This window comes from Mizuhopecten yessoensis, unplaced genomic scaffold (genome assembly GCF_002113885.1).
Source record: "Mizuhopecten yessoensis strain PY_sf001 unplaced genomic scaffold, ASM211388v2 scaffold4449, whole genome shotgun sequence".
Taxonomy (NCBI): domain Eukaryota; kingdom Metazoa; phylum Mollusca; class Bivalvia; order Pectinida; family Pectinidae; genus Mizuhopecten; species Mizuhopecten yessoensis.
The window spans coordinates 453443-469751 of NW_018405552.1; the positions used below are offsets into that span (position 1 = coordinate 453443).

Genomic DNA, 16309 nt, shown 5'->3' on the forward strand with positions numbered 1-16309 from the left:
ATCTGATATAACGAATGGTATACACTGTACAAATTCTTATTAAATCTGAAATAACGAATAAATCTGATATAACGAATGATATACACTATACACATTCTTATTAAATCTGACATAACGAATGTTATACACTGAACAAATTCTTATTAAATCTGAAATAACGAATGTTATACACTGTAAACATTCGTATTAAATCTGACATAACGAATAAATCTGATATAACGAATGGTATACACTATACACATTCTTATTAAATCTGACATAACGAATGCTATACACTGAACTAATTCCTATTAAATCTGAAATAACGAATGCTATACACTGTACAAATTCTTATTAAATCTGAAATAACGAATAAATCTGATATAACGAATGATATACACTATACACATTCTTATTAAATCTGACATAACGAATGTTATACACTGTACACATTCTTATTAAATCTGACATAACGAATGTTATACACTGTAAACATTCGTATTAAATCTGACATAACGAATAAATCTGATATAACGAATGGTATACACTATACACATTCTTATTAAATCTGACATAATGAATGTTATACACTGTAAAAGGGCAACGTCTTATTTAATCTGACATAAAGAATATATATACTGTAAAAAGGCAACTTCATATTAAATCTGACATAACGAATAAGAAAAATGCAAGACTCGTACACATTTGAAATATGATTACAGTGAAAACTGAAGTACTTAAGTACTACTTAAGGTGGTCTAAATATTGTCCGAATATATTTGGATACCAGCGAATAGCTAAATACATACATTGTGGAACATACATTGATTGTTTGATACAGTGATATTATTTATTCGACTATAATATATCGTTTACTGTTACTAAACTTTGCTATCAGTATGAATGTCCACTTTTGTTTCTTATAATATGGTATTATGGTTCATACTTATTTTAAGTAGAACCATTGCTACAATTGCGTGTAAGGAAGTCTTAAAACTGTTTTTTTTCATTATTTTTATTAAAAAAAAATATATGGAGTATACAGTTGCAATCGTTCCAGGTAACCACCACTGAGAGCAAAATCACCAAGGGCTATTGAATGTATAAAAGCATGAAACTTCCCCGTCACATACGTATTAAACACAAACGTTCGATGTCATGTGACGATAGCGGTTCTTGATAAAACTGTAACTACAAGAAGCGCGAAAGCCTTGCAAAGATCAAAATGCATTTCTTTCAAAGGATAACGCAGCGGGTTTCTAATTTTACGAAACTAAAATTGTCATCGAATCCACCCGAGTACATTTTTTTTCTTATTTCTATATTTTTTTTTATATAATACATAAGGAAATATTTTAATTATTTTTAGGACATTTGTCATGTCCGTACCGGGAATTGTAGATTTGTTTTATTGATTAAGTATGGTATTAATGCTATTGGAAGTTTGAAAGCTGTTTAAACAAAAATCATCAGTAATGGTATCACACGCTCCCTTAAACACTGAATAGTAACCCGAAATTTCAACCATTGAATTAGTCATATTCAAAGACCCCAAAAAAGCATGGTACTTCAGATATGTAATTTGGATATGATAAATTTAATTCAAGTTTTTTGAAGTTGTACATAGCGACTTAGTTATCGTAGTCAGTAATAAGCCATTGAAGCTTCATGTCTTTATTCTAATTGTACAGAAAGCTTAAAATATGTTAATATATATTGTGAAGTTTAATTTCTGTTTTGTCAGCCGTGGAGAGGCAAACCGGCTGTAAATGATGATTGTTACGGCCATGAGAATGCATTAAAATCTTGGCAGAATACACCTGTAACACATTTTACCAGCATACAAAAACACCAACGGGCTTCTAATCGAACTTTTTTTTATAAATTCCCTTTCGTAACAATATATATCAAATTGACATAAATGAATTTCGCTTTTCAATTAGGGTTCTGAATATGGGTTATCAGAGGGTGAACAATTTATGTAACTATACCACCCACCAGGGGCTTGTTGATCCTGAACTCGGAAGACAATGAATTATTGTGTTTGTTTATTAACATAATATATGTATACTTAGTTTTTTGTTTTTTGAAAATATCTGTCATTTTATGACATATTACATGTACAAAGTTTCATGAATGTGTGATCCATACATCTTTTTTGAACACTAAAGTTTAATGCTTTCAGTCTCATTATATTTGCCATAAACAAAGGTAATTCTAATTTCTTCAGTTTTATAAATAGTGCGTATAGCCTAGCATATTGTTATTTATAAACAATGTCCGTTTGTGAAATTCTATCAGCCGTTTACTACCATAGCAGCTCTTCATACAAGGAAGTAGAATGTTAGTGTTTTCTATGCAGATTCTTTTGATTATAAACTGATAAATGGCACGAAACTGTTCAAATTAAATCATTGTAATTGTACATATGATTTGTAAAAGGAGCCTATTCCTCGCGGGTATCTGTATTACCTGTATCCATATTGTAGTTATTTTTATGTAATTATAAAGTTTATTATATGTTACATCATGATTTCCACGAATATAATATCATATTGAATATGACATTTTTTACGGCGATGTTTTTGAATGATATCCCTGTATCTGTAATAAAGTGGACAATCCCTAACTAAATCAAACTGGCTGTGATTTAGTTACGGAGGCTCCACTTGACTACAACAGCGAGTTCACAGAATCACGCCCATCTCTCATAAAACAGTTCATGTATGTGTGTTGGACCAATATTTGAACCAAAAGTATGAGGGTCGTGTACTTTATACATGTGTGTATGTTTGTCATGATTTGAAACTTGACATTCTCATTCTTACATGTATGTTTAGATACATTAACTCCGTTTTAATGAAGAGTTATCTTCAATCAATATAAACGAGTAGTTAATACAAAATGCTGTGTTATATTTTTAACATATGTCTATTATATTGTGTATAGTAAAGGAAGATAATATACGATACGAATTGCATTATTTCGCTCGATGTCGTGACGACACGTTATTACGACAGATCATGCTTATCGCTACGTCCGACAACAGTGTTCGGGGTATTGCTAATGTGTGTACGTTACCTGTAGGAGACACTTAATGATTTTAGACTATGTACAGTAAAAACGGGGGCGTGTCTATATGATCCATAAATGATGACATACACAGTGTAATGTGCATGCGGAACACTCATACATTTTCAAAATCCATTACGTTGCCTAATCATCGATACCACAGTAATACATTCACAAAGCGTTGTGACAGTGAAAAGACACAATTGTCTGTATATTTGTTGTGTAAATACGGCTTTGTGAGTGTATGTAACACCAATGTGTTCAGGTTAGATTGTATTTGTTGTTATACCATGTAGTACTTAAAACGGTATGTTTTGGCATAACGACCAGTAAAGTAATATATATTCAACATACTGATTTGGGTACAAAGAGTGTAATTTGTGTTGTTTTTTACTACCTACTATATATAAGCATATACATGGTAAATGTATTTCACGAGTTTGGCAGAATACACTTATCAAGATAATTGTTGTGCTGTGTCTCACAAGTGATATTTATAAATAGTATGTGCAATTTGATGCACAGCATGCTAACTGTTATATTCTATCGTAAGACCTTTCCTTTTGAAAAGGAAAATAAATATATCTTTCACTCGTAACATTTCAAAGACAGTTGGTGATTTTGTTCGGACGGCAACTGTTTAATGAAGACTACTATGAACGTAACAGTATCGAGGTGCCTCACGGATACGAGCTGTTCCAGTAAGCTTGTGCCTCACGGGTACGAGCTGTTCCAGTAAGCTTGTGCCTCATGGATACGAGCTGTTCCAGTAAGCTTGTGCCTCACGGTTACGAGCTGTTCCAGTAAGCTTGTGCCGCACGGATACGAGCTGTTCCAGTTAGCTTGTGCCTCACGGATACGAGCTGTTCCAGTTAGCTTTCGCCTCACAGATACGAGCTGTTCCAGTACGCTTCTGCCTCACGGATACGAGCTGTTCCAGTAAGCTTGTGCCTCACGGTTACGAGCTGTTCCAGTAAGCTTGTCCCTCACGGATACGAGCTGTTCCAGGTAGCTTGTGCCTCACGGATACGAGCTGGTCCAGTAAGCTTGTGCCTCACAGATACGAGCTGTTCAAGTTAGCTTGTGCCTCACGGATACGAGCTGTTCCAGTTAGCTTGTGCATCACGGATACGAGCTGTTCAAGTTAGCTTGTGCCTCACGGATACGAGCTGTTCCAGTTAGCTTGTGCCTCACGGATACGAGCTGTTCCAGTAAGCTTATTTCAGTTTTACTTCAAGATTATCCTCATACACGGAATAAATCCAATGATGTATAAATGTACTATTCGCCAGCACAGTAACGATTCTTATACACTTATTGTCGACTACAATAATCTCATTCTTTTTACAAAGCATTATTTATGATATTGCTACAGATTTTCTTTACTATTCTGTTTTTGAAAACAAATCATATATTTGAGCAGAACGCCCCTAACCTGGTGTCGTGATGTTTGTAATACTTGACCTAAAAGTTGAACATCTTTTACCTGAAACTGATTGTTGACTACTCCATGATAAAACTGTAGAAAGGTTCTTTCACATAACTACAGTTATTTTTTTCTAAAACTATATGTACATGTATGTAGATTAAGAAAATATCCAAAAGTGCTCCCTATATATCATACACCTCGGCCGATACATTAACAGTCTCCAGTATGTAGTTTTGTTACCGGTTTTTTGATTGATTGACTACGAAAGAGATTTTTTTTTTAGGTTGCAAAAATAATCAATGTTGTAGTGAGAACTGCCGTGGAAATGTTTATCACAGTGCTGTGTTCTATATTCACTGTCCAGGGACAATCATCAGGATATTGCAACAGCTGTTTGGATTTTATTTCGTTACCATTTAAATTTCTTTTTCAGTTATTAACCAATATCTTCAAATATCGATAATGACTATTGATCTTTTGAATCCGTCATAAGGATATGGTGATGATTGTAACAAATTATTTTTTGCGCATTTGCTGTTCTTTGCTGTATAAATCCTAAGGCCACGGAATAATTTTGCAAATACAAAGACATTTGATTTTAATACTTTTCAAAGTAATCTTTCAGATCTCTTGTAACAAACTGTATGAAATAAATGTATATGTACATAATACGCATTTGGTTTGTTTGTTTGTTTCGATGTAAAATATCAATGGCATTTTAGGACAGTATCGCTATTAAAAGTACACCATATTAATAGCAAGGTCCTAATCTGAGCTCAGTGAAAGGTTAAAGCAGGAAGCACGCAATCAATTTATATTGATCAGTATCATATACTTAATCATTTTGTTAAAAGATATCACGGTAAGTCATTAAACATAAAAAACCACTCTGAACGAAACGTTCTCGTGTATTTTAATTGTTTAAGTATTTTTATTTTCATTTTATTGTATTTTAAATTGGACAATTTGCTTTTAACAGCCGCCGACATAGGACATACGGCACTTAAAGACCTCTGTACCACTGCCGGTAACTGGATAATGTTACTGTTTTCCCTTGTAAAACTATGGCTTTGATTTATTATTTCTGTTTAGAAAAAAGAAATACCTTGCGGATCGTTATGAAAAAAAATTACGATGAAATCAACATAATATCATCAACGACAGTATTATGAGTGCTCTGAATCAGCGAGGGAATAGTCTGGAGTTCAAGTCCTGGACTTCAGACTTTTATACTATCGCTCTAACCAGTCAACGAAAGTGCCATGACAAAAAAGTGCTACAGTTACATCAAAAACGAAATTAAGGGGGGGGTATCTAAATTTAAAAAACACAGTTTAAACGGAACAGGGATCTTAAAGGAAGAAACGAATGCCGGAGCATAAACTCCGTTAACACATCATCAATACAAAAACTGTAAAAGAAATTGTCTAGTGAAAGTTAAATCATTTACACAGAAACACTGTGTCATCAAACAAAGGGAATAATCGGATCACTAAGTCGACGAAGAAACAGAAGGAAAAATTAAAATGATCTCAATTAATCAAAGTCTCATGTGAGAACAGTACACGAGTCACTTCCCTTGTAATAAAGTTGCATGCAAAATGAAGCCAACTGTATAAGTCACCAGCAATCTGAGACCAAGATAACATGTTTTTCAACACGGCAGCGGTATATCAGGTTATAATAAGGACTGTTCAATGTTCTCCGCACCTACAACAGGCTGGAGGAAGATTTATGAATGGTGCCAGAGAAGGCAGTCGAATCCGTAATATATTTAATAAAACACCCCGACTATTCATTTATTTGCAAAATCCTATCAATTACGTAAATCTGCATATCGTGGAGAGTCTCTTGGTATGTTATTTAACGACATAAGTAATATAGTTAAGTATTGAGGTGACAATAAAACCCTAATGGCAATAAACAAAATAGGATGCTTAAATATATCTGTTGTTTCTTTATCTTTCGATGAAGCTGAATAGCAACAACACACGCTCACAATATCAATGCAGAATTGAAAGACGGTTCGAAGTAGAGAAACACACTCGGCATCAAAACAACCATAACAATACGGCAGAGGAGAGAACATATTCCAGAACAACAAGCTTGTCTTGTACACTATGACATACGGTACATTGAGTATTTGCTCTGTATGATAGGTAATATGATAGCGAAAGGCATTTTCTTGTTTTGTCTCTCCTATTTCATTTGAATTACTATTTTGTGTTATATCACTTTATCTTTGGATTTTTTTTTATCCCGTACCGATTGTCCTTTACATGTCACTTTATAATTAGTTAGGCTGATAAGAATGGGACGTAGCTATGCTGAATGAAATGCCCCCATTCATATAATAATAAATGTAATGTTGCACCAGCGCCCTTAAATATTAGATTTAATGTTGCAAACACAGAGTAAATACACTTATTCCGTTCTCTTTGTAGCTTAGCAACATAATATTTTTAAACATTAATACAGTTGAATGTTTAACCATATGAATACATGAAGAATAATGAACACAACAGTTAGATAGAACAACTGTTAACCTTGAGGAGCTGATTCAACAGCAATGAAGCTTTTCAAGCATGGTGTTTGAAGCATAACTTTCTTGATTGGTGCTACCAGACTATCTGCGTATCGGTATTACTCAATTCCCTCACTTCTGGCTGCCGGTGAAAAAATGTGAATGAGTGCACGCCAAATTGTATTGTATTGATATTGCAATTCGTGGAAGTGGTCGATACTTCTTCGTGCTTAGAGTATGTTAGTGAGACCTCGCTACCTTGACTTTCTGAATATAGTGGAATCAGATTTTTCATAAGATTTTTTAATTTATTTTTTCACCGGAGTAGGGGGGTAGCAGCCTTTTTAACTGGAAAATGGTTAGTGCAAATGAGACAGGAATATGCTTTCTCTGTCTCTTTTTGTTTCTGAAATTCATATCACTTTTTTTTGGGGGGGAAGGGGTACATTTGAAATATGAAAATGGTTGCATTCATTATTTTGTCATATTAGTGAAAGGTTGCTGTATGTATGTTCTACATCTCAGGTTAAGAACTAATATTTACACGGTACAGTATTTATTTTATGTAAAACATACTTTTATATACTTTAATGGCTATAAGTTACTGTTGATGGATTGAAAATATGTAGTGTAAATTGTTGGGGTTTATCTTCTGATCCTATAAAGAGAAGGGACATTTTTGAAAAATATAAAAGTAAATATGATATAATTTTTTTGATTGATACACATTCAAAGAAGGAAGTAGAAGGCCATTGGAAATTTGAATGGGGATACGAAGCTTGGTTTAATTCTTATACATCAAACAGAAACAGTTGGGGGGAGGGGGGGGGGGCTATACTTTTTAATAATACTTTCAGTTATAAACTATTATCAACATTTAGGGACAAAACAGGCAATATTATTATCTTCGATATCAATATCACTTCATGCAATAGAAATTTGACACTTGCAGCAGTTTATGGTCCAAATGAAACAGATATTGATATGTATCATGTTTTATCGAATCACTTACAGTTACGTAAAAATACATCTTTAATTTTAGAGGGTGACTGGAATGCACCACAGAGTTATGTAGAAGACACAAAAAATTAGGTTAACAAGAATAAAGAAGCTAATCAAAAGGAAATTATATCAATTATGGAAAAATTTGATTTAGTAGATATATGGAGTGAGCAAAATCAGGATAAGAACTTTTTTACATGGCATGGTCCACAGAGAAAACAAGCTAGACTTGATTATTTTTTAATATCTTCAGATTTAAATCCTTTTGTATGTAAAACCGGTATTGGTGCAAGTTATAGATCGGATCACTCCCCAATTTCTTTATCGATAAAATGTATTGACCAGCAAAAGGGAAAGGGAACATGGAAGTTAAATAATAGTTTGTTAAATGATCTGGATTATGTTGGTCTTGTCAAAAAATGTATTGGAGATTTTATAGATATATATGCTACTAATCCTGAAGAGGAAGATATAAACCTTATTACCTTTTAATAAGTGATAAATTGCTATGGGAAACTTTAAAATTAATGATTAGAGGGAAAACTATTGCTTACTCATCATATAAAAAACGGGAAAGAGATAAATTAGAAATGATCTAGAATTAAAACTGGAAAAATTACAGCAGGAAGAAGATAGGCAGTTGGGGGCTATTGAAGAAGTAGAAAATGAGTTAAAGTTGATTAGAGACAGTAAAATTAAAGGAGTTATTTTGAGAGCAAAAGCAAGATTGAGAGTTGAAGGTGAACGGAGTTCCAGGTTTTTTTGCAGTTTAGAAAAAAGACATTATCAAGAAAAGTTAATTCCAAAGCTTATAACAGAAACTGGCGAAGAAATAACAGATATACAAGACATTTTAGGAGAACAGAAAAAATTCTATCAGACACTCTATACTAGCTCATACATAAATGAAAATGTAGCGAATGACTTTTTTTTTGATAATGACAATCCCTTTATAAATAAACTGTCCCTGGAACAAAGTAACCAGTTAGAAGGAAAAAAACATTACCAGGAATGTCTTAAATCCCTACAAAATATGAACAATAATAAATCTCCTGGAATAGATGGATTTACTGTAAAATTTTACAAGTTTTTTTGGACAGATATCAATAGGTTTTTAATTAATGGGAATTAATTTATTTAAAATTAATTCTGTTTATCAAATGAATATCAACTCCCCCTCTTTGTGCGATCTTGAGTATCAAGCATCTATATTGTACTCCTAAGTTGTCTCCCTTTGACCAATTACAGCAAAAACTTACGAACGACAACTCCTGCCGTTCAGTATTCTAATATTGGAAATCTTTAGTTTTGGAGGTCACAATTTTTAACCACGCCATTTGGGATAGCTGATGTCAACACGTTTCTTATCAAAATTTGCCAACATTTGAAAAGAGATCCGTTTTCTCAAGTTGAAGGATCCGCCATCCGTTTGTTTATCTATTTAACAAACAATCTATCGTTATTGTATACGGTTTGGGTTTGTATCCAGTCGGATGTTATTGGATTATTATACTTTGCGAGGGGCCCGCATGGCGCCTTTGGTCTCGCAGTGGGCACAATTTTCGTTGCGAGATAAGTTACGATACTGTATACATATATACTAAAGGTGAAGCAAATCTGCACTTACATTCTCACAAGGCACTTTTACGTCCAGTATGACTATCAAAACTCATATATATATTTTTTTTTTTTTTTTATTATTTTCAAAGTTGTTGATCTCATGTCTCGAATTGAGCAAGGGGCTCACTGGTCATCGGTGGATTTATAATTACATTCAGTACTACCAGCCAAAGACATAGTAATTACAAGTTGATATATGCTAGGTACATGTTCAGAATTTGTTCCTCGTTGTCACTCAGCGTTTCAACGAGCGATCAGGTTGCCGACTTAACACGTAAAAATCTGCAATGTATTCGTTATACTGACATTTATTTATTTGAGTTTCAGTGTTTGCATTAAATCTGGTCACGCAGCATGAGGGGGAAGGGAAAACGTCCAGCTCGATTATCTACCAGTCCCTATGCCAGGTCTAGAACGGCACAACCTCAGTCTGAGACGAGGGGGCGTGGGCCCAGGTCAGATGCTGAGACCCAGGGGTCCAGTCACCAGCCATTGAGTGATGATCAATTAAATGAGGTTGCGGAATTGGTGTCATCAAAGGTTGCACCTCAACTAATTGAAGCGGTGCAGCAGGCGGTGGACCGACCGGTCCCTAACACTGAAGGTAATGCATGCCCTGACCCTCAGTCGTTACAAGATGGGTTTAACCCTATGCTCCACCAAATAAATAGTGTACATGACGACTTAGGGGCTAATGTTACAAGTGCTCTGCGTCTAAAGATAATAAACAATGAATTTGTAGATTTAGGGCAGTTATTATCTAAGCCTACACCCATCAGTGAGGAGAAACATTTCTCCATTATTAATGGGGAATTAGTCGCTAAAGAGAAGAGAAAAATTGTTCGTATCAATGACATCGACCAATGGACCGATGCTTTTATAATTTTCATGTCTATTTACACCTCTGAGCACCCGGAGGATATCTCCGGCTTGCTCAAGTACATGCACTCTGTAAGGACAGGTGCCAAAAGGGTAACTGGGTTGTCATGGAAGGCTTACGATGAGCAATTTAGGCTCAGGAAGGCCCAGATTTATACCAAACCATGGAATCAGATCGATCAAGAGTTATGGTTGATATACATGTATGATTCTGCAACAGTAAATAAAGTTCAAAAACAAGCCCAAGTCAATCTTAAAAAGTGTTATGATTTTAATAATGGCTATTGTAACAGGAGTCCTTGTTTCTTCAAACACCTTTGCTTAACTTGCAATGGCAATCACAAAAAAATCAATTGTATGAAATCAGCCCAATCTCAGTCTGCATTTAATTCTTCCTTTAGGTCAGGCAGTACTCAACCCCAAGGCAGTAAGCAATCTCAAACAAAAGGAAATTTCCAGTCTGTCAACCCCAGGGCACACACCAATTGATTATGCTATTTTGAATATATTGTTACAAGATCACCCTAACAGGGCCTTAGTCGAAGAATTAGTGTCAGGTTTTAAGTCAGGTTTTTCTTTACAGTATAATGGACCTAGAGTCCACATATCATGTAAAAATTTGAAATCCATTACTGGTAACGAGGAGGCAGCATTGCAGAAAATCAAAAAAGAAATCTCTTTAGGCAGAATCGCAGGCCCCTTTGATAGTCTACCTGTGCCAAATCTGAGGATTTCACCCATAGGTTTAGTGCCAAAAAAAGATGGGTCTTGGAGACTAATTCAACACCTTTCCTACCCAAAGAATCAAAGTGTTAATAGTTTTATCAATGAAGAATTATGTAAAGTTTGTTACTCAAGTTTTGATAACGTCATTGCTATTGTTCAAAAGCTCGGGCCCAACACACTAATGGGTAAGATGGATATAAAGTCTGCATTCAGGCTCTTGCCGGTCATTCCGTCCGATTACAATTTACTGGGTTTCCAACTTGGGGAACAATATTACGTGGACAAGTGCTTACCAATGGGTTGCTCAATTTCATGTGCCCTTTTTGAAAAAATTTCTTCAGTTTTAGAATGGCTAGTTAGGGAGAGGAAGTCAGCTGGGGGGCTGGATCATAAGGCTGACCTTGACCATTATCTAGATGATTTTTTCTTTGCAGGCAGGGCTGATTCCTCTGCCTGCCTTGAGCTTATGCATAACTTCACTCATGTTTGTTCGGAAATTGGGGTTCCCATAGCAGAAGAAAAAACTGTATTACCAACACCAGTTTTGATTTTCCTAGGTTTAGAGATAGACACCAATAAAATGGAGATTCGTATTCCACAGGATAAGTTGGCTTCGTTAAGGGAGTTGTTGCAGGAGGTCATGGGACTAAAAAAAGTCACTTTAGATAAGCTTCAGTCCTTGGCCGGACTCTTGAATTTTTGTGTTAGAGCCATACCGCCAGGGCGCGCCTTCATACGGCGTTTTTACACAGCCATGTCTGGCGTACAAAGGAGCTACCATTTTGTGAGAGTCACTAATGGAATGAAAGAGGATATTAAAACCTGGTTGATATTTCTGGATCTATTTAATGGCTACTGTAGCTTTCCAGACAAATTCTGGTCTACCTCTCATCAGTTACAGTTGTATACAGACAGTGCAGGCGGAGATGGGTCTAAAGGTGGGGGTGCATATTTTCAGGATCAATGGGTTTTTATTTCGTGGCCAAAAAAATGGGTATCATCAGAAGTCATTCGGGACATAACCTTTTTGGAGCTCGTGCCAATTGTCTTGGCTCTATTCATTTGGGGTCCTGATTTAAAAAACAAAAAAATTATGCTCAATACAGACAATAAAGGACTTGTTGCTATTATCAACAAGAAAACTTCTAAATCCTGTAGATTAATGTCATTGTTACGGCCTTTCATATTAAAATGTATGTTTTTCAACATCCAGTGTAAGGCGGTTCATATTGAGGGCGCATCTAATGATATTGCTGATGCTATCTCTCGACAGCAGTGGTCAAGGTTTCGTATGCTGGCTCCTCGGGCGTCTCTGGTACCAGCAGAAATCCCTCAGGAATTTCAGCAGTTAATCTCCAGGCTGAAGTAGACAGGCTACTGAATGCGTCCTTAGCAAAAAGTACCCAGCAGGTTTATTCATCGGGCTTACAGCGTTTCGAACATTTTCGTACTTGTCACAACATTAGCAGAGTGTGGCCCCCCACGCTACAAAGTATAGTAGAATTTGTAGCCCACCTGTCAGCCCAAGGCGTTGCACCATCGACAGTTAAATCCTATCTCTCAGGGGTTAGTTTTAAGTGTAAAATGGATGGTCATATAGATGTTACACAGTTCTTTTTAATAAAAAAAATGTTGAACGGAATGTCTAGGTTAACGGAGAGGGTGGACAGTCGTCTTCCCATTACCCCTGACTTACTATTCAAGATAGTTCGTATACTCCCAGTAGTTTGTCACACTTCCTATGAAGCAGTTCTTTTTTCTGCTATTTTTACATTAGCATTTTATGCCTTTTTGCGGGTAGGTGAGCTAGTCGTCACCAAGCAAGGGGTTGCTGGTCATGCTCTGTTAGCACATAATGTTGAAGTTTGTGATAGGGAGAAAACTTTGAAAATTAAATTACCTCATTCAAAAACTGACCAGGAGGGAAAGGGGGTTGTCCTTATAGTGCAAAGGAATGGGTCTGGTATCTGTCCCTTTCATTTTATAAAGCTTTTCCTGGCACTCCGAAGCCAGGTTCCTGGGGTATTTTTCTGTCATATTGGTAATAACCCTGTCACTAGGTACCAATTTTCTGCAGTGTTAAGTAAATCATTGAGGGCCATCGGAGTAAGCACAAACCGTTACAAGTCTCATTCTTTCAGGGTTGGGGCAGCAACCTTAGCTTCCATGAAGGGCTTTACTGAGGAAAAAATTAAAGAGTTAGGTCGATGGGAATCAAGAGCCTTCAAGACTTATATTAGAATTCCAACAGATAAACTCATTTAGTTTCGCGACCCAAGGCTTATTTTAAGCTTAAGTTGTAGGTTTCCAATCAACAATCTGGATAGTGGGTTCCTCGATCATACGGCGGGCCTTTTGCCGTGCTAGGGAATCCTGCGACACATCACAGCTAGACTTGGACAGATACAGAGCAAGCATTCTATGGCACGCCAGGGGTGGGCTGAGGTGGAGGAACCTCTTGAGTCACATTAAGCTTTTGCTTCCCATCGATGATCCTCCAGACATACTTGTAATTCACTGCGGAGGGAATGATGTTGCCCAATCCAATTCAGGGTTTTTGAGACAACAGATCCTTCAGGATCTAAAACAAATAGCAATTTTGCTACCTCAAACCAGATTAGTGTGGTCCGCCATCCTCCCACGTCTCAAGTGGAGGGGGGAAGTAAACCATTCATCAGTGAGGCGAATTCCTGTTAGAATAAATAGTCAGGTTGCTTCATATATTGTTGGGAATGGGGGTGGTTATATTAGGTATCCGGAAATCACAGATAAAAATCCGGCTCTTTTTTGTGATGATGTCCATTTAAGTCCCCTAGGAAACGATTTGTTCTTGTATCGTTTACAACAGGGCCTGCAAAAGTTTTTATCCACACCTGCTAAGGTATCACCACCGTTTGGGGAGTTTGGGCCTTGGCAGCATATTTAATTCTATTTTCAGTACCTAACCGTTATGCCTCATGTCAACATTTATGATCTTGCTCCTGCTACATAAACTTTACTTGCTTCATACAATTGTAGTAGGTAATTGGCCAACATTCTCACAATTTGATATTCCTTTTGCTTTTTGCAAAATCTTAACAATGATTGCTTGGTGTCATTTTTCCAACTCATTTTGATATTTTAAAGTGTTCTCCAATTTTGGCAAAATTTTGTATATTTAAAATCAATTTTCTCTATAACAAAATTAAGTTGACCAAATTTTATTTGCATTTGCTGGTATTTGGAGGTCGCCATATTTCGCCCATATTTTGTTTGGGTCGGTGAACCTCAATTTTGCTTTTGTCGCAAAATCTTGGACACATTTTGTTTGGTGTCAATTTCCAGCTCAATTTGATATTTAAAGCGTTCTCCAATTTTGGCAAAACTTTTGTATATTTCATTTTTCACGATTACAAAATTAAGTTGACCAGATTTATTTGAATTTGCTGGTATTTGGAGGTCACCATATTTCGCCCATATTTTGTTTGGGTCGGTGAGACTAAATTTTGTTTTTGTCGCAAAATCTTTGGGACATTTTGCTCGGTGTCATCTTTCCAGCTAATTTTTGTTATATTTAAAATCGTTGTCCAATTTTGTATATTTTCATTTTTCACTATAACAGAAATTTAATTTGAATTTGGGAAGGATTTCTAGTTACCTATCATTTTCTGTTGTGGCGGTGACAACATTGGTCTGCTCATCGTTTCACCATGTTGTCATTTGGCAGAATTTCCATTTTCCACAACAGAACATGCGGATCGATATCAATTCTATAATAACAGTTACTCTTTGGTGGAATTTTCTGGTCCCAGTTTCCATCAAATATTTTTTCATTTTCATGTGAGGTTGAAGCCTTGGCCTTCATATGCCAACCAACTTAGTAATAAATTCTGGTAAATGTAAATTTATTTGAATTGTGTTTGTTTTCTATTTGATAATGGGAATTAATTTATTTAAAATTAATTCTGTTTATCAAATGAATATCAACTCCCCCTCTTTGTGCGATCTTGAGTATCAAGCATCTATATTGTACTCCTAAGTTGTCTCCCTTTGACCAATTACAGCAAAAACTTACGAACGACAACTCCTGCCGTTCAGTATTCTAATATTGGAAATCTTTAGTTTTGGAGGTCACAATTTTTAACCACGCCATTTGGGATAGCTGATGTCAACACGTTTCTTATCAAAATTTGCCAACATTTGAAAACCCACCCTCCCTACCCTTGAGAATTACTGCTCTATCTTACAAATTTCGGTGTCTGCTGTTTTCCTTTCCATGTTTTTCAGTATGGTTGCAGCAGATATACCACGTCATGGCTTCAACTGGTTCCTGAACAACATTGCTAATGGCAGAATTTCGCAGAATTTCCATTTTCCACAACAGAACATGCGGATCGATATCAATTCTATAATAACAGTTACTCTTTGGTGGAATTTTCTGGTCCCAGTTTCCATCAAATATTTTTTCATTTTCATGTGAGGTTGAAGCCTTGGCCTTCATATGCCAACCAACTTAGTAATAAATTCTGGTAAATGTAAATTTATTTGAATTGTGTTTGTTTTCTATTTGATAATTCACTTAATCAAGCATATGACGAGGGACTTCTATCTATAACACAACATCAAGGTATGATTGCATGTATTCCTAAAGAAGGTAAATCTAAATTATATGTAAAATATTGGAGGCCTATTACCTTACTTAATGTTGACTACACAATTGTTTCTTCAGTTATTTCAAATAGAATTAAAACAGTTTTAAACAGTATAATAAGTGAAACACAAAAAGGTTTCCTTAAAGGAAGATATATTGGAGAATGCACTAGGCTAATTTATGATTTAATAGAAAATACAGAAAAAGAAAATATCCCTGGATTATTGTTACTTTTAGATTTTGAGAAAGCCTTCGACTCTCTAGAGTTTAATTTTATCTTTAAAACGCTTTCCTTTTTCGGCTTTGGTCCTTCTCTTTTACAATGGATAAAATCTTTCTATAATGAGAATTCATGTTGTGTAATAAACAATGGACTCTGCGCCATTTTTTTTAATGTATGCCGTGGAGTTAGACAAGGCGACCTATTAGTCCATATATCTTCATCCTA

At 35.6% G+C, this 16309-nt stretch overlaps 1 protein-coding gene across 2 annotated transcripts; it reads left to right on the plus strand.

Annotated features, from left to right (window-relative positions):
- Positions 1-9134: 9134 nt before the first annotated feature.
- Positions 9135-15118, plus strand: LOC110449062. 2 transcript variants are annotated; one of them, XM_021495646.1, is made up of 2 exons: positions 9135-9612; positions 9954-15118. In XM_021495646.1, the coding sequence occupies exon 2, from the start codon at positions 9981-9983 to the stop codon at positions 10992-10994; it is 1014 nt and encodes a 337-aa protein (XP_021351321.1). In that variant the 5' UTR covers positions 9135-9612; positions 9954-9980; the 3' UTR covers positions 10995-15118. The 2 variants fall into 2 exon arrangements, with proteins under 2 accessions (XP_021351321.1, XP_021351322.1); XM_021495647.1 differs by having other exon boundaries at positions 9135-9483.
- The last annotated feature ends 1191 nt before the right edge of the window (positions 15119-16309 follow it).

Excerpts from the sequence above, each read along its gene's own strand:
- LOC110449062 (XM_021495646.1), top strand. The coding sequence starts at position 9,981 with ATGAGGGGGAAGGGAAAACGTCCAGCTCGATTATCTACCAGTCCCTAT.